At 46.0% G+C, this 22984-nt stretch overlaps 1 protein-coding gene across 4 annotated transcripts; it reads left to right on the forward strand.

The window, feature by feature from the left end:
* The first annotated feature begins 8 nt into the window (after positions 1–8).
* Positions 9–22677, forward strand: Rab23 (RAB23, member RAS oncogene family). Of its 4 annotated transcripts, none has more exons than NM_008999.4 (8): positions 9–286; positions 1721–1812; positions 3899–4118; positions 5047–5132; positions 14815–14971; positions 16913–16995; positions 18401–18493; positions 19366–22677. In NM_008999.4, the coding sequence occupies exons 3-8, from the start codon at positions 3964–3966 to the stop codon at positions 19503–19505; spliced, it is 714 nt and encodes a 237-aa protein (NP_033025.2). In that variant the 5' UTR covers positions 9–286; positions 1721–1812; positions 3899–3963; the 3' UTR covers positions 19506–22677. The 4 variants fall into 4 exon arrangements, with proteins under 4 accessions (NP_033025.2, XP_006495865.1, XP_006495864.1 ...); XM_006495802.4 differs by having other exon boundaries at positions 198–286; positions 1721–1825; XM_006495801.4 differs by having other exon boundaries at positions 279–489.
* Positions 22678–22984: the final 307 nt, after the last annotated feature.

Raw genomic sequence — 22984 nt, forward strand, 5'->3', positions numbered from 1 at the left:
TGCTCCTCAGCGCGGCGGGCGGGAGTCCGGCGCGCCCTCCATCCCCGGCGGCGTCGGCAAGGAGTAGCTCGGTGAACCCGGATACTAATAAAGTTCGCTAGAGACTCATAATCGTTCTGAAAGAGCGGAGCGGGTACGAGGCGTCCGCGGGGAGGAGCCGGGCTCGGTGCTGCGGGCTGTGCGTTCCGGGCTCGGTGTTGCGGACTGTGCGTTCCGGGCTCAGCGCTGCGGGTTGTGCGTTCCGGGCTGCGGGCTCCGCGCTGAGGGTTCCGGGCTGCGGGCAGAGGTGAGTGCGGCCTGCGCGGCCTCGGCTCGGGGCTGCGGTGCCGCCGGGATGTCGCTGTGGGCGCGGACGGCGGCTGCGGGCGGCGCTCTGCTCTCGCGTCCTCGTGGGGACCGCTCCGCGCCGACGACCCCGGCCGCGGCTCGCTCACCAACCGCCGTGGCTTCCCAGGAGCGGGAACCCGAGAGTGGGAGAACTTGATGCGGGTGCGGCGCGGCGCGGGACGCACAGGGCTGCGCGACTCCGCCTGGGACGATCCCAGTGCCTTCTGTAACGGGCGGGTTGCTGTAGGAAAAAACAAACCCGGCAAGCCTTTCTTTAGCAAGTTGACCCATCCTTTCCTTTGCCTACGCGAGAGTCTGCATTGGTTGCCAAGGGATTTGAAACCGAGAAGAGAGGACATTGATAATTACTGTCGGTTTTTAATTATATGTAGCATTGTGCTTTTCAAAGAACATACTTATTTTTTGCATTTTTTTTTTCTTAAAAGCATGTGTGATTTGGGATAGGCTCTCCCTGTGATGGCATGGCTGGCTTGGAACTTGTGTAGACAGGCTGGCCTCAAACTCAGAGCCTCTTCCCCCTGAAGGCTGGGATGCAGTGTTGTAACTAGTTTCTGAGAATCTTAACAGTAATTCCCGACGCTACGATCTGCTTTCACATCTTTGTTTAAATTTTATTTTTTAACTTCCATATGGTAAAAAAAAAAACCCAAATAACCATTTGGAGAGTTTTAGATTCATATATCTGGTCAGGATATGAAACCAGTCCTGCTACCTGTTAAAACCTCATGTTGTCTCTTTATATCTTACCTCTTATTCCTGATTCCTAGAAATCACTGTTTTCAGAATGCCATTTTAGTGTAACAGTTTGAGATGTTGATAACTGTCTTCCATGACTATATATAAACACCTTTGAGATTCAAGATGCGGCCCTGTTGGTTATTGGGGGGACAGGCTCTTCATATCTTTTTGAGACAAGATCTCAGGTGGTCCAGGCTAGCCTCAGACTTGCTCCAGTAGCAAGGATAATCATGACCTTAGGATTCTTCTGCCTCTACCTCCCTAGTGCTGGGATGACAGACATGTGCCGTCATGCCAGGTGTGTGTGTGTGTGTGTGTGTGTGTGCGCCGCGGGCTGCTAGGCATGGCGTCCGGGGCCTTGTGGAGCTAGACAAACAGTGTACCAATTAAGCCACATTATCTGTTCCACAGTTTCCTGTGTGGATAGCCCTTTTCTCCTTCTACTCCCTGTTTAATTAGGTAGATGTGCTAAACATAGCCAATTATATTATCCGCCCACTGAAGGGCATTTGGGGAGTTTTCAGTTTTATATGATTATGAATTGAGTTGTTATAGGTCTGGGGAGATGGCTTATTTTGTTGTTGATACTATTGAGGGTTTTTTGTTTTGTTTTGTTTTTGAACGTTAATTGTAGGGTGAAGAATTGTTTAGATTGAGAAGAGGAAGTCGACTTCCCAAAACTGAGCCAGTGTGAAACACAAGCTGGATGAACACGGTCAGATCTTGGTAAGGAGTGTAGGTTTGTATTGTTATTGTTTTTCTGTTTTTTTCTGAGATGGCATTTCACTGTGTAGCCCACACTGGTCTGGAGCTCCCAGGTGCTCTCTGGCCTCAGTCCGTCATGTGAGACCCTGAATAACAGCATTCTCCACCACTCTTGCTAGATTTAGATTTGCTCCTGAGCTTCAGGGTTATAAGAGGCTGGTGGTTGAAGTCTTGGTTTCATCCTAGAGCATTGAAATCATCTTCTCTGAGCACAGGATCCAAGTTCTTTGAAGTTCTCCTGGGTTCCAACATTAGGCACAGTCCAGAGTCTCTAACATTTACGTGACTATAAAACTTCATGAGCGAGAGTATCCATTTGGACTGTTAAAGAAGCAAATGCCAAGATAGCGTTAGCAGCACAACAGGCTTATGGGGAGGCTCCTGTGACCGCGGAAGGAAGAGCCTTAAGACTGCGATGCCCTTTGACACCTGCGAAAGGAGGGTTTCCAGGAAGGAGGTCCAGCCTGCAGCTGCTCTGGTAGAGAGCCCAGTGCAAAGGGGAACCCCACTCCTCAGTCTAGTTGTCCTGCCCACCAATGTTCCTCTTAGGCAAGTGTGGATCCCACGGTACATCCCAAAGGTGGCAGTGCAGGTGGCTCTTTCTGACGGGAAGGCTAAGCCTCATCCTTTGATGCTTCTAGGCTTTTCTTGTTTGTTTTGTAGCTATGATCTCACTGTAGTCCAGGCAGACTTTAAACTGGTAGTGACCTCCTTCTTCTGTCGCTGAGTGCTGGCATTGCAGGGCTGGACCACCACACCCAGCTTGCACTTCTCTTCAAAAACGAGATTCAAGGCTACTGCTCTGAGGTTTCGGATCATGGATGGTTAGCTCTTCTCAGGAGACCCACTTTAACAAGTACTTCTAGAAGATTCTTAGGACCATGCAAGTTTCTGAAGTGCCCAGGGCAACTCTGGAAGCTTAAGAGAGTTCTTGCATTTCAGGTGCAGTCTGTGTACTGATGGGTTCCTGCAAACGGCATTTTACTGCCTCTAGAGTAGCCAAGTGGGCTGGTCATTTTAAGAATGAGGAAATTTGGGGCTGGTGAGCTGGCTCAGTGGGTAAGAGCACCCGACTGCTCTTCCAAAGGTCCAAAGTTCAAATCCCAGCAACCACATGGTGGCTCACAACCATCCGTAATGAGATCTGACTCCCTCTTCTGGAGTGTCTGAAGACAGCTACAGTGTACTTATATATAATAAAAATAAATAAATCTTTAAAAAAAAAAAAAAGAATGAGGAAATTGACTTTCTATTCTTTTTAGTATAAAGCATGCTATTCTATTATTTTGATGGTCTGATAAACTATGACTGGTCTCAAACCAAAGAATTTGTTACATCAGATAATTTGTTCAGCGTTCATCAAGATGTGCACACTGAAACAGTTAACCAAGGGCTGGAGAGATGGCTCAGTGGTTAGGAGCACTGATTGCTCTTTCAGAGGTCCTGAGTTCAGTTCCCAGCAACCACATGGTGGCTCACAACCATCTGTAATGGGATCCGATGCCCTCTTCTGGTGTGTGTGAAGACAGCTACAGTGTACTCACATACATAAAATAAATAATTCTTTTTTTTAAAAAAGAAACAGTTAAGCAAGAGCCCAGTGTGACCCATGACTGCACATAATTACACAAAACCTTTCTTTGAGTGCTTAAAAAACTATCTCTAAGGTTGAAAGCAGTTCTCTTGGGTTTTGTATCTATTAACGCATTTGTTGCTACACAGTGTGAGATTCACTGAGTTCTGTAAAATGAATGTTTGCATGTGTAAGTTACACACTGCTAACGTTTGTAGTGTATCCTTGGTCAGCGACCCCGTGAAATGGATATTATTGCCAGGAAACGGAATCTTGGAGAGGCTGAGTAATAAATTTAGTTCTTCAACCCCCATGACAAGACGTTGTCTCCATGACAGAGAGACTTGTACGGCTAAGTCTTTTACTTTTCAAAGGTTAACAAGGGAGACGGCGGGCCGGGAGCCTCCGTCTTAGCGATTACTGCAGTGCTGTGTGATTGTCTCTTGATAGAAACGATTCTGTTTTAAATTACAGGTTTGAGGGAGACAGTGTGGTCTCCTGGAGTTAGAGCTGCTGCAGAAACTCTTCCTGTTTCAAAAATGTTGGAGGAAGATATGGAAGTGGCCATCAAGATGGTGGTGGTGGGGAATGGGGCGGTTGGAAAGTCGAGCATGATTCAGCGCTACTGCAAAGGCATTTTCACAAAAGACTACAAGAAAACCATCGGCGTAGACTTTTTGGAGCGACAGATTCAGTACGTACCCAGCGCTTTATCCCTTGGTTCCGATTTGTAAAGTGTCTAAGCCTTGACGGGAAAGAGAAACAGCTGTGCCGTCTAACCATGCCAGCCAGTGAGTAGCAGACGCTCATGTACAGCTAACAGTGCTCGGTTATGTTGAGTTTTAAGTGAGGCCATATGTTGCCCACACTGGCCTTGACCTTGCTTTATAACCAGATGACCCTAACCCCAGTCCTCTTGCTTGTCCTCCCCGGGCTTCAGCTTCCCTGACCCTGTGCTTATAAGCTGGCCTCAAGCTGTGTTGAGGCAATACCTTATTATATAGCACAAATTCAGGCTCTCCTGCCTCGGGGTCCAGGGCTGGGATCGCACACATGTATCATGAGCCCGACCTATTCCTCAGGAATAGGATAGCACTGTATTTGCTAATCTAATACTCACAATAACATTTGAGAGCAGAGGGTGTAGCTCAGTGGTAAAGCATGTGGCTAGCACGCAAAGGGTCCTGGGTTTGATCTCCAGCACCACACAGTGATGGAGACCAGAGCAACTGTAGTGAGAATCAACTACATGACAAGGGTTTTGTTTGTTTCTTTGTTTGTATTTTAAGGTAGAGGTCCACCAAGCAGGCTGCTTCTTTCCCAATTCTCATTCCATTGCTAGGATGCCAAGCCCATTTAGAATGGTGTAGTAAGAGGAGGAAATGATCCGACCCAAGGGAGTCGGCTTTCCCACTTCTGCTGATCTCAGAGCCACTGTCTACGACTCATTGTAGAAGAAGTTGGCAGACAGAGTGTAATGTTTCACTACCGGGAACACCCCCGTCATTCAAAACCATTGCACTCCGGGAATCAGCCACAGAGCTTTCAGACTTTTGATTTGAAAATAAACATGTACATAAATCTTTACATTTTGTATGGAATAAACTCATCTTTTGTTTCAGGGTTAACGATGAAGATGTAAGGCTAATGTTATGGGACACTGCAGGTCAAGAGGAGTTTGATGCAATCACGAAGGCCTACTATCGAGGTGAAATGTTTCTTCTGGCTAGATAAAGGAACACTGCTTTTTTTGGTGTCTTAACATAGGGTTTCTGTTGGCCTGACAAACTATCATGACCAAAAGTAAGTTTAGGAAGAGAGGGCTTCTTTCATCTTACAGTATTTGGGTCACAGTCTCCATCACAGAGGGCATTCAAGGCAGGGACTCAGCAGGAGCCGAAGCCCAGACCATGGAGGGATGCTGCTTCTCTTGCCTAACATGCCCAGAGCCCTGAGGTCAATCCCCAGAACCAGAAAATGAGGACAGCAATACCAAACATAGTGTTGGCCGGGTGTGGAGGCACACCCCTGTCATCTCAGCACTGGGGAGGCGGGGGCAGAGCAGGAGGGTCATGACAAGTTTGAGGCTAGCCTGGTCTACGTTGCCAGCTCTAGGCCAGACAGTGATAAATAGGGGAGCCCGCCTCAAAATACAAATAAATAGGAAAAAGAAAAGTTAGTTCTAGGGGATTTTTAAAGGCTCTGGTTCACTATCCTTCTAAAGACCTTTTAAAGAACTAAAGCTTTGTACTGTAGACAGTTTGTCCCACCCTAAAGTCACATGATGCACAAAGGCTTGGAGACGGAATCAGCCAGAAACTGGCCCATCTGTTTCTTTCAGGCCTCCTTCTAGATAGCATTGGCATCTGGTTTATTTTCTTCCCCGTGATTGAGTTTCGTTACTCTTTTTTTATGCTTTGGTGTTGCTAAAGAGTGAAGCCTGGGCAAAGCACATACCCTTAGAGTCTCCTGAATCAGCCCCCTGGGTAGAGATTATAACCCTACCCCACTGGCTACTCTAGTACCTTTTAGATAATCCCAGATCACACCATTCTCTGTAGAGTTTGTTCTTCACCGGAACTACAAAGTTACCCTAGTGTTGTGACTTGTGTTGTAAACATGAGGTTTAAATTACATTGTTTCCCTTGGTTTAAAAGGCTATAAATGGCTTTGGTTTCTGTAAAAATCATCCATTTATCTGAAAATGGTCTTAAGTCTATAAAGAGATGCCTGTGAAGAGCTCATCACAGTCATGTAGCTAACTTCGTATCTGGGTAAGTTGGGATGGCAGAAGAGTGGGCCACTGGTAGCTCCTCCGCTGTGTGCACCTCTCATCACAAAGGGGAGCGTTCTTTACCCACGGGCTGAATGAGCGAGAGAGCGAGCGAGCGAGCGAGTGAGTGGAAACAGCAGAAAGTCTCTTACATTTGAGAGGTGCTTTGCTCGGTATTCCTGTATGGTTTCTTTGGGGTTCCGTAAGATCACTGAAAACAGAAAAACACCTTCAGATTAGCTTAAGGCACAGACAAGGTGTATTAATTTGATTAATAGAGAAGTCTGGAAGTAGTATAGCCTTTAGCTGTTCATTTCTAGGATTGTAGCTGGGTGTGGTTTATGCCTTTAATCCCAACACCCAGGAGATAGAGGCAGGTGGATATCTAGGTATCTATGAGTTTAAGGCCGGTCTGGTCCACATAGTCCAGGCTAGCCAGGACTACATAGGGACAGAGAGACCCTGTCTCCCTGAAAAGTGGTGTCTACCCTGGATTAAGATTGACTATATAGCCAGTGTCTGTTTCTGTGTTTTTCTCCTCTAGTGTATACACGTTGAGTGTCAGATATTTTATTAAATATTAAATCCCATCACTAAATGCTCTTTCCTAGCATCTGAGCAACATGAGGCTAAGTAGGCGAAAGAGCAGTCTTTAAGAGAAAGGATTGGTCAAGTATGGCGCTTTAGTCCTAGCACTCCGGAGGCAGAAGCAGGTGGACCTCTGTGAGTTCAAGGCCAGTGTGGTCTACATAGTGAGTTGCAGGACAGCCAGGGCTGTGTAGAGAGACCCTGTCCCAAAAATCAAACAGAAAAGAAAGAGAGAAAGAGGAAGGAAGGAATACCAGGTAAAGTCATTATGGAAGAAATTCCTGGATCATATAAAGTTTGTTAACCTACATGATCTGAACTGCATGTTTGGTTTTGTGTGTGTGTGTGTGTGTGTGTGTATCCTCTGAATCTGATGTAGTATTGCATATGATGTATAATAGGAATACCATAGTCATCAGTTGGGCCTCGTGATGTAAAGGTAACAGACTGGCACAGTACCAAATAATCTTCTTATGTGTCTCTATGTCTACATCCACTGATGCCTCCTGGGACATTTTATTTGATGTTTGGAGTACTTGAAATGGCTCACTATCTTTAAATTTTTTTATTTTTTATTTATTTATTTTTTAAATTTAAAAAAAATTTTTTTTGTTGTTTTGTTTGTTTTTTTTTTTTTTTTTTTTTTTTTCCGAGACTGGGTTTCTCTGTATAGCCCTGGCTGTCCTGGAACTCACTTTGTAGACCAGGCTGGCCCTGAACTCAGAAATCCACCTGCCTCTGCCTCCCAAGTGCTGGGATTAAAGGCGTGTGTCACCACGCCCGCCCGGCTCCATTCACTGTCTTTAATTCCAGTCTTTCTTCTTTCCAGTTTGACTCTGTAGCTCCACCTTGTGCAGAGTGGCGAGCTCTAATTTTAGAAGAGATTTGTCTGCAGTGTCTAGGCTGTTGTAACTCTCATTTGTGGATAATAACATGGCTTGTCCTATTACCTTGCTTTGAAGCAGATTCTGGTTTGGAGAAGTAAAGAGAAAGTGACGTGACAGAAGAGCTCAGATAACAATACAGTGTCCTTCTCATTCCTTCTCAGCAGCATTGTCCTTTAGCCATGCCAGGTGTTTCTCTTAGAATAGGACAAGCGGCCACACTGGTGGGAAACAAACTTACCAGGATCTTGTTCTCAGTTTACACAGAGGGAAGTGGGTCCAGTAGGAGTCGTTTTGTAGTATTTGATGTAAGTTTTATTTAGTATTTTTCTACTCATAGCTAATTGCACCATGAGTTACCTTGAAGATTCATTTAATCAGGGAGCATGGGCTCTTACAAACTCCATTGTTTTCCATAAAGTTGCTATAGACCATTAGTCCTAACCTGGGCTTTAAGAAGTTTGGCCACTTCTCTATAGGTACCTCATAGATTCCATCTGTGTAGACGTTGTTAACAGTCTGTGCCGTGCTGAAGGACACACCTCTTCCAGCCCTGGAAAGTTGTCTGGTATTTTTAGACCATTCTTGCCATATGCCACTTTCCTTTACAAGACTTCCCTATCTTCTGTCCTCTTCCTTTTTAAATTCACTTTTATTTTATGTGTTCAAGGTTTGCCTGCATGTCTGTATGTGTACCACGTGTATGCAATGCTCCTGAAAGCCGGAAGAGGGAGTCCAGGATGCCCTGGAACTAGGGTTCCATGGGTTATGAGCCACCATGGGGGTGCTAGGAATGTCATCTGGAGTTTCAGGCCACCAAGTTAGTTCCTATGGATCAGAGGTCACATGATTGGTAGGTTTTGTTAGGTACAATACTATGAGATATTCAGGCCGTGCTTACTGGGCAAATGGTCATGGGACAGGTTATGGTACACTAGAAAGCCCATGTTATGTTGTGACAGGGAACATGGGTAGGCTCAACAGAGCAAGTGCTATATCTAGGAATTTCATGTATCTTATTCCAGTATTGATGGCAGTGCAAATAGTAACTTAAAAAGAAATGGAGAGAATTTATTTAAGTGTCTTAGCTATAGAGGTTGAAGCTCTAAAATACAGGTATCCAAAACGGAATTCCTGTAGGTATAAGATTTATTATAGGGCTCTTCCTGGAATTTTTTTAAAAGTCCAAGTTACACTGAGTTATAAGTTCTTCCCTGCGGGCAATGAGAAATTTGAATCTTTTCAAGAGTAAAGACTTGGTTCAAGTAAGATGGGAGGTCTGGGTAGGAAGCAGGCACAACTGAAGCATGGCTAGAGAGGGGTAACATGTATTCAAGCCTTTAGTATGGACATTTTAAATATAAATATTCGGTATGAATATTTTTAAATTCTCAGAAAATGACTAAAAGGGCCCAGGATAGGGTTTTAAGCCCTATTGTTGGTCCTTATTTGATGGTGGAGTAGACAGTGAGGGTCACCCAGCCTTTCTGGGGTCCCAATGTGGCATCAGGAGGAGGTGCTGCATGTCTGAGGTAGACAGAGGACCCTGAGCAGGAGCTGCAGCACGGGAGGCAGTTAAGATGCCTGACTCGGTCCTCTCTGTCGGAGTCAGAGTCCTTGATGCCCTTCTCTAACGGTCGACATTTTAGTTCGTTCAGCCTTTTATCGCCTTGGAGTTCATGCCGGAAGCATTTTGTAACCAATTACGAATTTTTCATTATCATTCCATAAGTCCACTGCAGCCGTGTCTAAGATCTCCCTTTAGCAGAAATGGCTCATTTAGGTCTTTATGCCCTTCTGTAGGATGTCCAATGGTTATCTCCAAAGGAGAACCAACGGGGGATTTCGGCCAGGGCAGAGAGAGAGCTTTACCTTCCATATGGCTGGTTTCTACGGTGCTGTTGGTTCACTTGGCCACACTGGGGGGTTGGGTATGGTGAGCATTTGTCGGATAGGCCAGACTTTACAGAGAGATTTAAAGACCTGTCGGTAGAGTGAGTTCCAGATCCACTACACAGCTCTTCAGGAATGCCCGAGGAATAATTCCTTACAACAGATGTGTTTCCTATCAGTGGGCAGTGGCTTTCCAGCAAATGGGCAAGTGTGCAGATTTGTTCTAAGACATAATAATATCCTTGTGCTGGAAGCATTTGGATAATGTCTAATTGACAGGCTTCAAATGGTCATCTGGTAAACAGATATGTGTTATGTCCCTTGAAGGGTTGTACAACATTGTCTTTGGGACAAATAGACTGTCTTGAATATATTGTAAGCTGTTGCTGGGGCAGTCTTCCAAAAATGCTGCTTATGCCAGGAGGTCATTCTTTCTGGTGTCCAGTGAATTAGCAGCTGTGTATTCCAGAAGAGCAGGTGGGCATTCAGTGGCTATCATAGGCCTGCCAATAGGACCTCACCACAGGTGGGACTCACCGTTGAGACTGCAGCCCTTTTGTTGCCTGGCGCCCTTTCTTGTCGTGGTGCCACCTGTTGAATCTGAAGGAGGAGTTCAGGAATAGTGTCGTCGTGAACTGGATGGCTTCTTTCCTGCCTGTGGTCTCATACGTTGAAGCCCTTTTTGTGCCTTACCAGCTGAGTGTCACTTCACTGTTGTTTGTTACAGAATGGCCTGTTTGGGCAAATGGTTGGGATCTAATCATTGAGATTCATTGACTGTTTTGAATATGCTGGCCAGAGGAAGTCAGAAGTCCTGTTTCTGAAGCATGTCATGAACCACTCTGGGTGTGTTGCCACGAGATGGATAAACATTTAACTTTTTATCTTCTGGCCATTGCTATGCCCTGGTTAAGGCTGCAAGTTTAGCCATTAGAGCAGATTCAATCACAGGCAATGGGAATTCTCAGTTTATATCAAGGGTCAAAAAGAAATTAAATATCCTGGCAGAAAATATCCTTGTCATCTCATAAATAAAATAATTCCGCTTTTCTAATAGATGTTTCCAGTAGGTGTCTTAGGATAAAGATCTGTGATCATCTCTTTGCATGGCCCTGTATCTCCTTGTTCATCTGATTCAGGGACCAAGGCAGCTGCTTGAGAGAGATGCAGTGCACTAGCAAATGTCTGCAGATGAAAGCAAAAGTATTTCATAAGGACCTAAGCATCCCAGGGCCTGAAAAGTGGCTTAGCAGTCATAGCATCAGGCTCACAGCTCTCATCATCCCAGGGTATCTGACACCTGCACTTCTTCCTTCAAGGGCATCCATGTCCATATAGTGTCTGTATGTACATGCCTGCATAACATACACACATACATACATACATACAGTAACCATATAGTGTGTGTATGTACATGCCTGCAAAACATACATACATACATACATACATGCATACAGTAACCATATAGTGTCTGTATGTACATGCCTGCAAAACATACATACATACATACATACATGCATGCATGCATGCATACAGTAACCATATAGTGTGTGTATGTACATGCCTGCATAACATACATATATACATACAGTATCCATATAGTGTAGGTATGTACATGCCTATATAACATATATACATGCATGCAGACATGCATAAATACACATAAAAATAAATCTTAGGTAACTGAGTAGTCCTGGATGTGATGTCAACTTAGCAGCAGTTCTGTATGATGAGGCGTGTGTGTGTGTGTGTGTGTGTGTGTATTTGTGTCTGTCTGTCTGTCTGTCTGTCTGTCCTCCTTGGCTGCATTTAGTAGAGCAGCCACGGCAGAGATGGCCCTCCGGCAGTCCATGTATTCCAGCTACCATTTCTGACTGCTGGCTATCACACCAAGGGCTCTTTCTTCCCCTGATCTTGAGACAGCCCAGTGCATCTTGTGTCTCATGAAAGGATTGGGGAAAGGGAGAGCTAGGGTCTGGGTGCCCTAGTGCGGGGCTTGGTGGTCCACCCTCACTCACTGCCTCTCTTCTGGTCTAGCTGTGTGCTATCATTGTTCCTGTTTAAGTTTACACAGGGCTGAACAGTTAGTAAGTACTTAGTCCTAGGAATTCCCGTAACTGTCTGGGTTTTGTTTTGCTTTTGTTTTAGGGGTAGGAAAATTTCTACAGTAGCAGAAATACAACTGGAGAGTTATGAGGAATCCCAAAGAAGCCACAATATAACCCAGTCATTCATCTTCCTGTTGGCAAAATTACATTTTATCTTTGATGCTTTATGTCCTGTCTTAGCCAGTTGCTGCCATAAGTTTGTATGTTTGAGACAGGTATCATGGGAGGGAGAACATGCAGGTAGGTCATTCATTGACTTACTGCATCTGAGCAGACTTATGAGAAAACTGTAAATCAGATTTAAGGTTTTGAGAAAAATATGTGGGACATATGTGTTTCCCTATGGCATCACAACCCTCTGATGGGTTTGATCCCCAGTAGTCTGTCTTCCCTCAACGTGGGTCATTTATATTAGGTCAGGGATCAGCCAGGCCAGCTGAGCTTAGTTATCTGTGTCTGTTGAGGGTTTGTCCATGATTCCATGGTACTGGTGAAAGAAGGCTGTCAGCTCCTCTTATAGAGATCTTCTGGCTTCTTCATAGATGGTGTGGAGACCATGGGGGGCAGAGTCTCTCAAGGTTTTAAATGCGGGATTTAGAGCAATCAGTAGCTCCAATACCCAGCAGGGCCTTTGCTTCTTCTTGGTTAATAGTTATCTCTATTTCTCCCAAGGTATTACTAAGAGAAAAGGAAAGACTCTGGATTCCCACACAGCAGCCCTATTCCAGGCCGATGTTTTCTTTCTAGGTTTCTCAAGGTCTGTTGTCTGTTTTGGAGAGCATCAACTTGAGTTTCTTTTGGTTTTGAAATGTCTAGGCTTTTGACAAGTACCCTTGTCCCAAGATTGGGGGAGCTAGTCTCTTTATCAGGAAACTTAGCTGTTTTAATTACAAGCTCATAATCTGGGCAGCCATGTCTTTTTCCCACACATAATAGTTCTTAAAAGTGGATCTGCCCATACTGTGTGGCCCATACTGTATTCAAAGTGGCTGGATCTTCCAGCTTTCTCATAGTGTAGGATTTAACAAATCATCACTTTGACGGCGAGTCCTCAGGGGGGCTTTAATAATGAAGACCTCAGTGCCAAACACAAGCTACCTCCCATAAGGCACCTTGGTCAGGGAAGCCCCAGAGGTACCGGGAACAACTCAGGCTGTTGCTGTTTCTCACTGTTTCTACCACATCCAATCCAAATGGTCAGAACTCACTAACCTCTACTGACCGGGAAACTCCCAGATAGCTAGCTCTCGGAGGGCTGGGGGCACTGTGCAGGCTCTGGTGGGAGAGAAGATATCAACAGTCTCATTTAGCACTGGACTCTGTGTGGTACCATACAACACACAGACATGCCTGGCCACATGTGCTCACTGTCACCGTAATATGCCAGTGTGGGACAGTTATGGAGTGACCAACTTCTTCCTGACTGAGTATGGAACTGGCATGCCTGGTACTGCAGACGTAGTCAGGAGCCTGCGATCTTAGGTCCCTGATGGGGAGCCTCCTGCCGCCTTGCTAACAGTGTGCTAGTGCATTGTAAGCTGCCGTCTAATGGTTTGTGCTTATGTGCACAGGTTTGGGTTGCTCTCAGTGTAGTCAGAGCTGCTTGTTTCCAGGGGGTAGTGGTGAATACAGACATTCGTAACTGGACAGTGGTGAGGTAACAGTGCTCCACTGTGGATGAGTCATCTGTGTCAACCCCACCCCCAGGCAGAGTGCGGGAGACACCACCAGGGGTGGAGAGCGTGTAAGAGCAGGTGGAATGGGAAGAGCGCCGTCATACTAACTTCCCGGCATGGCATGGCTGTGGTACTCGGTGCTTCTCTGCTCAAGCAGGTTAAGATTCCAGCCTGGATGAGGCAGGGACCTCTAGCAGAGGAGCTGCTGCCAGTGAGAGCAAACACTGTGGTTGGGGTGTCTCTGAGCTGACTGACTGAGATTTCAACTCTGGCTCTACAGATAGGGGTTTTTTGTTTTGTTTTGCTTTTTTCTAAAGATTTACTTTTTTATTATATGTAAGTACACTGTAGCTGTCTTCAGACACCCCAGAAGAGGGCATCAGATCTCATGAGCTATCATGTGGTTGCTGAGATACGAACTCAGGACCTTTGGAAAGAGCAGTCAGTGCTCTTAACTGTTGAGCCATCTTTACAGCCCTATAGATAGTTTTTATTATGTTAGTTGCCTTTGACAGGTACAAGTCTCTCCTTGAGCCCCACCTCCAGCCCCAGTGATTTATTTGTGTCCTAGGAAAAAGTAGAAGGGGGAGAGTGTTAGGGAAGGGGGAGCTTGGCACTTTCACCAGCCTGAGGCTACGACTGTATAGAATCGAGAAGCTAATTATCACTGCAGGAACCGTGGGTCCAGTCCCTTTAAAGAACCTGGTAGAGCTGTCTAGGGAGGCTCAAGGATTTACCAGATCCTCCTGGGAATGCCCTAAGAAACCCAAGGCCTGCAGAACCAAGAAGACACAAATAAAAACAAAATCCTTTAGACATAAAAAGAGGAATCTGCTGGAGGTGGTGTCTCGTTCTGACAGCACAGAATGGTCTCTGCAGCTGTCCCATGAGGAAGGGAACACAGGCAGGAGCTGGCCTATCCCAGTGTTTGCCTGGCCAGTGTCTGCCAGTTGCTTAGTTACTCCCAGGTCACCTCATCTGTTGCATCAACATTACATTCTCCTCTGTCCTGACATTCCCTTGGTCTCTGCCCATTCTGTCACCTGCCGAATAGCTGAAAGGAGGCTGGGTTTTCCTTGGTCCTTTGTTAACTCAGTGTTTAAATAACACTGAGTTTTCCTGAGATCTGTGCTTAAGCAGACTACAAATCTCACTGTGAGGCTTTCAATAAAAGCCTGCCATTCCCACTACTTACTGTCCACTCTGCCTTGTGGTTGGAATTAAGCCCTGTTTTGTAATGTTTAACTATAACCTGTTCAGTTAGAGTTAACTTTGACACTTGAACCGCTTGTTCTTCATAACATCCTGTGCTTTTTAATCTGAAAGTCCATTGACTGAAGGAGATTGTTAAAACGTGTGTTCAGTATTGGTCCAGTGGAAACCGTCCTAAGTGAAAGTTGTCTTTGTCCATGCCCTGCACACAGTCACTTTGTCAATCTGGTGACAGTTTCCTTTTGTGATCTTGCAGGAGCCCAGGCTTGTGTGCTTGTGTTTTCTACCACAGACAGGGAATCTTTTGAAGCGATTTCCAGCTGGAGAGAAAAAGTAGTAGCGGAGGTTGGAGATATACCAACCGCACTGGTGCAAAACAAGATCGATCTGCTGGATGATTCATGCATCAAAAAGTAAGATGTCGCTCTTCTTGCCCGCCTGCCTGTCTCTCTTTCCTGTTCTCCATAGCCCTACTCCCCTAGCTTAAATCTGTATGAAAGCATTTCTCATCCTGACTTGTCCTGAAGGTCTTTCTGTGGCAGACTTTAAAATCTGCTGCCGCAGGGGACCGTAGGTGGACTGACATGCTTCTCCTACCCCATGTGCACAACTAGATTCCAGCCCCCTGGAGGCTGAGATAGGGCTACCCAGGTTCTGGGCCAGCCTGGGCTACATAGGAAGGGCCAATTTTTAAAAAATAAATTAAAAAAGGGGAAGGAAGGGAGCAAAGCTTCTCTGGGTGTTTTAATGTTTGTAGGAAGTGGATCTCTGTATGGATAGCATTGAGCAAGTTTTGAATTCTCAGAAGTGTTAGCTCAATTTAGAAAGTTAAGTGTGCAGGAGAGAGGGAGGGGGAGGATGTTATTTGAGGCAGGGTTTCTCATCAACATGGAGACCACTGCTAGCCTTAAAAAAAAAAAAACAAAAACAAAACCAACAAGGCTTGTGATTAGCAAGCCCCCATGACCCTCCTGGCTCCATACCCCGACAGCTGTGGCCTCTGAGGTGTGTATGAGACCGAAGCCCATTCCTTAGCTGGATGCTTGGAGCTGGCCTAGTGGTCTGCATGGCTGTGCGGCAAGCTGTCATCTTAACCATCGAGCCATCTCTGGATTCCCTTAAACGTTTGTGGACCTTAACCATCTAGCTTTTTATCTGTACATATTTATCCTTCCTTGTTAATAATAGTTGCTAGCTTTTAAACCCTTGTCTAACTTTTCTTTCTCTCACTCTTTCTTGCCTTGCCTGTTGAGAGTGTGTGTCTGGCTCTGTGGCCCAGGCTGGGCACAAGCTCACTCCCTATCCAAGTGAACTCAGAGCCTTCCAGCCTCAGCCTCATACATGCCGGGCCTATCTTCCTGTCTGCAAGCCCGGAGGAGGGTCTGCTCTGAGGTGGCTCACGCACTCAGCCTTCTTTAGGGCTATTTGATGTTTTCATATTCTTACAAAATGGCAGCCATTGCCTCGAGAGGAACCATAATGACTTCGATGACCTCTCTGATGTCTCCACAGGCCAGCCCTGGTGTCAGGGTTGAGAGAGATACCCAGGGAATGCAAATCAGGAGTCTAGGGGTCACAGGGAGTCACCTACAGTCCCGTAAATCTACAGTCCTCATGAAAATAAAAGTCTGTTCCCAGCGTGGCCACTAATGTGCTCACTTTGGCTTTTGGCAGGAAGAAGAAGATCAGTAACTTACAGTGCACTGATTCAAATGCTGTTAAAGATAAATAGCTTCTTAGCCTGAGTGTCTGGGTCCCAGAGTAACTGAGGATTACCTTGAAACTGTGACCCTTCTGTCTACCTGTGATGTCATTCGGGCACTCATACCAACTGAGCTGTGGCCCCAGGCCCAATTTAAGATATTCTCTAGAGAAAAGTAATGTATAATTGTTATGTGACTTGTAGATACACTGTTGACTTGTGCACAACTGTTGTAAATGATGGGTGGTTATCCACAGGACAGTGCAGAGGAAGGGCCTGCTCAGGTGCTGGCCACTCAGCTTCCTTTCCATTTCAGTTAAGGGGGAGCAACGTCACGCTTCCTCTGAAAACACATTGCACCCTCCACCCGCCACCCCTTCACCCTCCACCCGCCACCCGCCACCCCTCCACCCGCCACCCGTCACCCTCCACCCGCCATCCCTCCACCCGCCACCCCTCCACCCGCCACCCGCCACCCCTCCACCCTCTGCTCCCATTACCCTTCCACACTGCCATTACCTCTCCATTCCCCCTCCCCCTCCCATGACTCCACCCCAACTCTGCCCCTCCGGGGTCACTCAGACCCAGTGGAAGGTAACTTAGGAGAATTCTCAACAGCGCCTTCCCTGCTTTGCTTTTGGTTGCTGTGCAGTGAGGAAGCGGAGGGACTGGCCAAAAGGCTAAAGCTGAGGTTCTACCGGACGTCCGTGAAGGAGGACCTCAACGTGAGTGAAGGCAAGTACTGCAGCCCAAGTCTGCGTTGTTTCCAAAGTGCTAGTTCCATCGTGCGTAGAAATTGGATTGCAAAACAAGCTGAGGACAAGATTTTCTTCCTGCCACATCATATTAACTTTGAAGGTGTTGTGTTCAGGGCTCCCTAATGAGTGAGTGATGATCGTGGTTATTTACCACTTCCTCTCCTGAGATTGTAGCGGGCTCCTCTTTGCCAACCTGTGCTTCATAAGCTCTTAACCCTAAGCTGCGTCCAGCAAGGCACCAGCAGGGAGGTGTCCAACCCTGCAGTCCAGTGGGAGGAGAGAGGGAAGGGGCGCCCACCCGTGGTTCCCCACCTTCCCCATGCCGGTGCACACTGGCATAACTGACTGAAAGACATATATATAATCTACATATTCCTCATGCATAACTTCTAGAAGTTACCAAATTGTTTTATTATTGTTCCATAGTAGAAATTCCTCCAGGCAGTAACATCTCTTCACTGTTTTCTAGTTTAAGAAAGTAAAGTTAGCCAAAAGGTGGTGGCGCACGCCTTTGATCCCAGCACTTGGGAGGCAGAGGCAAGTGAATCTTGAGTTCGAGGCCAGCCTGGTCTACAGAGTGAGTTCCAGGACAGCCAGAGAAACCCTGTGAATAAGACAAAAACAGAGAAGGTGTGATTGACGACAGTGTTGAAGATTCCCTCAGTCCGGAATCTTCATGTTTAGATTGCAGCTGCATGGTCGTTAGGGTTATTCTGTGCACTTTCTTCATCTGAAGAAAGCGAACGTGTCTTTCAAGACTGAACTACTGAAGCAGGGAAGCAGGGTGTGCTGGGTGCATGCCCATAGTCCTAGCACTTAGGAAGTACAGGCGGCAGTTCAGGCCAGCTTGGGCCTTGTCTCCAAAGCAAGAGGCTGGGTCAGGGTAGTGTGGCCATGTGTTCAGCATAATTCTGCTTCACAGACAGCAGAGGCGGGGGGGTGGGGGGTGGGGGTGGGGTGGCCTGTACAGTGCACTCGATGTTCCTCCACTGGGCACTCCACTGCACTGCACTTCTCAGGGACTGCTCAAATAATTTCTTCCTTTTTTTTTGTTTTTTAATATTTACTTATTATATGTATGTATACTGCATCTGTCTTCAGACACACCAGAAGAGGGCGTCAGGCATCAGATCTCATTATGGGTGGTTGTGAGCCACCATGTGGTTGCTGGGACTTGAACTCAGGACCTTCGTAAGAGCAGTCAGTGCTCTTAACCACTGAGCCATCTCTCCAGCACTCAAATAATTTCTAAAAGCTGAATTTTAACTAAATCGTATTCTTTTCATCTAATGTAATTTAAAATTAATTTAGAAAGTATAAATATTGCAATCTGAAAATAGACTTACTTGCATAGTCATACTGACTGTGTGTGTGTTTTCTAGTTTTTAAATATTTGGCTGAGAAACACCTACAAAAACTCAAACAACAAATAACCGAAGATCCAGAACAGACACACTCAAGTAGTAACAAGATTGGTAAGTGCGTGGTAAGAACCCAGCCTGTGCGTTGCATTGACCCGGCCCTCCATTTACTGTTGCTGCACCTATTGTGTAACCGGCTCATTTCTGTAAGAACTCTGGGTTAAGTCATGATTACTGAGCTCGGTGACTATCAGCTCTCTCTTTAAAAGGGGATTTGTTACTGATGTTGTTCGATGCTGTCTTGGCCTCAGAGGCTCGCTGGACACACTAGGCGGGCACAGTGAGGGTGCACTCCCACCTTTTGTACGCACTCCTTCCTCTCTTAGGAGCTGTGCGGTTAGAGCTGCCTTTGACCATCCTCTGGGTCTGTGGTCCCTCACGGGTACGTTTTGCTTAGGCATGCTGACAGCAAGATGAGACTAAGCTGCACAAGAGGACCTTGTCTCCAGAAACCAGAGCAAGATGATACACTGTTGTATGGCACCACTTGCCAGTATACTGCGCATCACCTGTTAGACCACAGCTTCCCACCGGCAATGACTGGCCTAGCGTCTGTTTCCTTGATGGTGCAAGGTTTTGTGTATCTTGATGCTCGGTAGTTCATGAGTTAGCAGTGCTATTGTGCACACAGTACATGTCAAGGTGCAGCTATGATAGCTTCCCCTCTCACCCACTGGTCTCTGGTGTCTGGGGTTTTAGCCTCAGGGTGCAGAGTTCCTGGAGATGGTTAGCAGCAGTCAGTATAGCAGCACTGCGTGATAGGATGCTGACCTTCCTGCTTAGGAGCGCTCTGTTCTAGTGCAGTAAGAAACAGAAACAGAAACAACAGAGGTACTGGCTTCTCTGTCCCACTTTACTATCAATGATAACACATGACAGGTGACGTGGAGGCGGATCAGTCACTGTGCTTTCCCTCATTTACACAGGTGTCTTTAATGCATCGGTCAGAAGTCACTTGGGCCAGAATTCAAGTTCCCTTAATGGTGGCGATGTCATCAACCTTAGACCTAACAAACAAAGGACCAAGAGAACCAGAAACCCTTTCAGCAGCTGTAGTGTACCCTAAACTGTTTCATGGAGGACAAAGCTGAATTGCACCGTGCAGTTAACGGCACTGTGTGCGGGCTGTCCTGCGTGTGTCGTGGGCCTCTCACCACGCTCTGAAAGCTGACATTGTAACGCTGCTCTGCTGTGCTCCTCAGAATGTAGATGGCGCCCTCTGCTGGAGAATTACTGCTCTGTGGACTCACTCTAGTTTTTTACCTTAGACGAGGCTTCTCCTGTTTTTGAACGGACACCAGTGGAAATGTCAAAAACAGGTTTTGCTGAATTTTAAATTCTGAAGACAAAAACAACATGACTAACTACATCGGTAACCATTTTACCCTGATGGACCATGAGGGATGGCAAGCATTGTTCTGACACTGGGCGTCGAGCTTTTCTGGAATGTTCAGTCTGAATGCTTAAAGAACATATGGAAGGGAAACCCGGACTATGTCAGACTGCCCTGGTGTGTGTGTTGTCAGAGGTACTCGTGCAATATCCGTGATGTGCGGACTGTGGGGGTGTGCATGCAGACTCCTGGCTCAGGCAGTAGGCCTGTGCCCTGGGAAAGGGGATGCAGATTCTAGTCAGTTCGCTCGCTCGTACAACCATTGCGTATGTTTCTGGTCTCACCTGAGGCGTCCGGACATACTTTACAGAAAGAACTTGGACCCAAGTGTGCCAAACACTACCGCTAATTTTTACACTACTTTCCTATTCAAATTTGTATTTATGACATCTTGTAGAGGCAGTTTCCTCTCCGACAGGTAGATGAAAGGAATGTAAATGTCTGACTGCTCGGGCCTGTCCCTCCTGGGATTCTCCCAGAGCCTTCTCCATAGCCACTGTAAGCAATGTGCCCGGTACACACAGCAGCCTGCAGCCACTCAGAAGGCCCTGTGGAGCGCGTGCACACCAGCTTCTGGCTGCTGACCTGAGACCAAACTCTGAACTTCCAAGCTGAAGGGGACCATCTTTGCAGAGTGATGGTCTTTGGTCCTGATCACAGATTTTCTGAAGCCCTGCAACTCTAAGGCATCCTTTTGTTTACACTCTTAGTATAGCATTTACCATTATTGCTTAAGTTTTTCTGTGGCCTTTGGTGTACGTGGACCTTATCAGGAACGATCGGTAAGAAGCGCCTGTAAAGACCCGGTATGGGAAAGAAGGGGAAACGTGTGAGCTGGGCACCAGCCTGCCTGCCAAAGAGATAATATCATGAGTTCTACTAAAAACTCATTATCCTTAATCAGTCATTTTACTTAGAAAATATCAATAACCCGTTTCCACAGTCCTGGTTTTCATGTACTTCAAAATATATAAAAGTGATATTTCTTGGAACGTGTGCTTTTCCTTTCTTTTTTTTTCTTTTTTTTACTAAAATATATAAATAGTTCCTATATTTCTCTTGTCTTTTTTTTCTTTAAAGTTTACCCTTGGCGTACCACCCATCCTGCCCAGCACAGGTTCCTGTTGCGAGCAGAGGTCGCTGAGCGCCCTCCCTCCATGGTGGTCCACATGCTTGCTTTTCCCATTGGCATCCCAAGCAGGCAGGATCATCTGTGTGGTCAGCTGTTAGCGCCCCTGGTGCAGGGTAAGGTGGGGGACTTGGATCCACACAGTGGTGCCTGCTGTGAGACGTGATTTTTTTCCTCTTCAAACACAGACTCCTCAGTTTTTACACAAAGTAAATTTGTTGGCAAATAAATTAGTTGACCCTTTTAATGGCATTGGCAGAAAATTCATTCCTTATAGAACATTGTAGCTTTATTTGTAGCCACTAAATGCATGGTAAAAAGGTGTGTGGTCTGTCTCTTTAAAACAGTGTCTGGTGATGGCTGCCGTTTCCTTAATATTTGTTAGCTTGTCTCCCCGTCCCCCTCCCTCTCCCTCTCCTGGAGCTGAGGACTGAACCCAGGTAAGTGCTCTACCACTGAGCTAAACCCCAGCCCCTTCCTTAATATTTGTAACAGAAGTTTATGTGTTTTGTTTTATCCATTTTTTATGGGAGCATTTGTTACACATTTGGTTTTTACTTTGCACCACTGTATTTTCTACCTAACTTAAAAAGGTCTAAAATCAGCCACAGGTAATATTAATTTATCAATATATTCAATTCTGAAACCCTCAAAGGTCACGTTATTGGTTTCTTCTGTGACTGTAACGTTTATGAACTCTGGGCCACCAGACCTTTGTGCTCTAAGTAACTTTTGCAGTGTCACCGGTTCTTAGTGGCGGGCACAGAGCTGTGAAGTCATTGCTATATCTAAGAGTTCCTCAGGTTTCTGCAGTCTCGGCCTAAGAAGGAGATAGTTTATAAAACAGCCCATATACATACAGCAGTTCAAATAAAAGCAGGTTGAACTGTTTCTTCTCCACTCAAGGTGACCATACACATGGAGATTTCAAATTCCAGCACTACCACAGGGAGCATGTGTGACCCCTCCACTGCCGAGTGAAGTGGGGCGGATGCTCCTGACTTGTCTTGGCAGAGCTGAGAACTCGGGTATGGCCCTCCTGTCTTTCTGAGGGTTTAGGATGGGGAGTTGGCCTTAGAACCCGATGCTGCCCCCTGAGGTGCTCTTGTAATCTGAGATGCTGCTTGCCTCTGGAGGATCCTGGTGGCTGTGGTGAGTGCCCTGGGAGCACCTCAGAGAGATGTGTGGGCTGCAGGGAGCCCACAAGGGCAGAGCTTTGGCTTCCATAGCCTTAGGTGAGCAGATGGCTTTAGTCACACTAACAGTTACGTCGAACGTGCTGTTGCTCCTAAGAGTTTCACGTATAAAGCTGAAAAATACATCATACAAATGAAGCTGTCTGCACACAGGTAAACAAAACCCCAGCAGGGTCTGAAATGCCCAGGTAGCCAGCGCCCAGATGGCAGACTGATTCGGCCAAAAGAGTCTTGGTTACTGCCACTTTTCTGTTGTCACTTGAAGTATCTATAGTAGGATGTTGATAAATGGTATTTTAAAAATAAAATCTTTGGGTCAAAGGAAAAACTTAACCCCTTCTATATTTTTGTTACTAATAAATAATGCTTTTGTAAATCCGAATAGAAAACTACTTGTATGTTTTCCTATTGAGTGGTACTTAACGCCTTTGGGGTTAATTTTAAAATGTACTACTTGATTAAAATTTCCACAAAGTTGAATTCCAATAACTCAAAAAAATAAAACATTTCAAAGCTAGAATGAATTGTGTGTGGTGTGTGTGATGTGAGCCAGCAGAGTGGGGTGGGATGCTCAAAGGAGCCAGGTGTGGGGCAGTGGGAGGCCATCCTTGGCTACAGAGTTCACCAGCATGAGAGCTTTCATTCATAAATTAGCAGATGGGACTCCCTCAAACATCAGAATATCCTAGAAACAAGTCCCACGGAGCTACTTTGAATATGAATACGCTCACCGTCTGGTCATCGGTTAGTGTCACCTAGTAGAGTCCTGCTTTAAGTGGTTTTGCTACAAACGCTTACTTTCACTACTAGTTGTTAAAAGAGTCATG

The sequence above is a fragment of the Mus musculus genome, chromosome 1 (genome assembly GCF_000001635.26).
Source record: "Mus musculus strain C57BL/6J chromosome 1, GRCm38.p6 C57BL/6J".
Taxonomy (NCBI): Eukaryota; Metazoa; Chordata; class Mammalia; order Rodentia; family Muridae; genus Mus; species Mus musculus.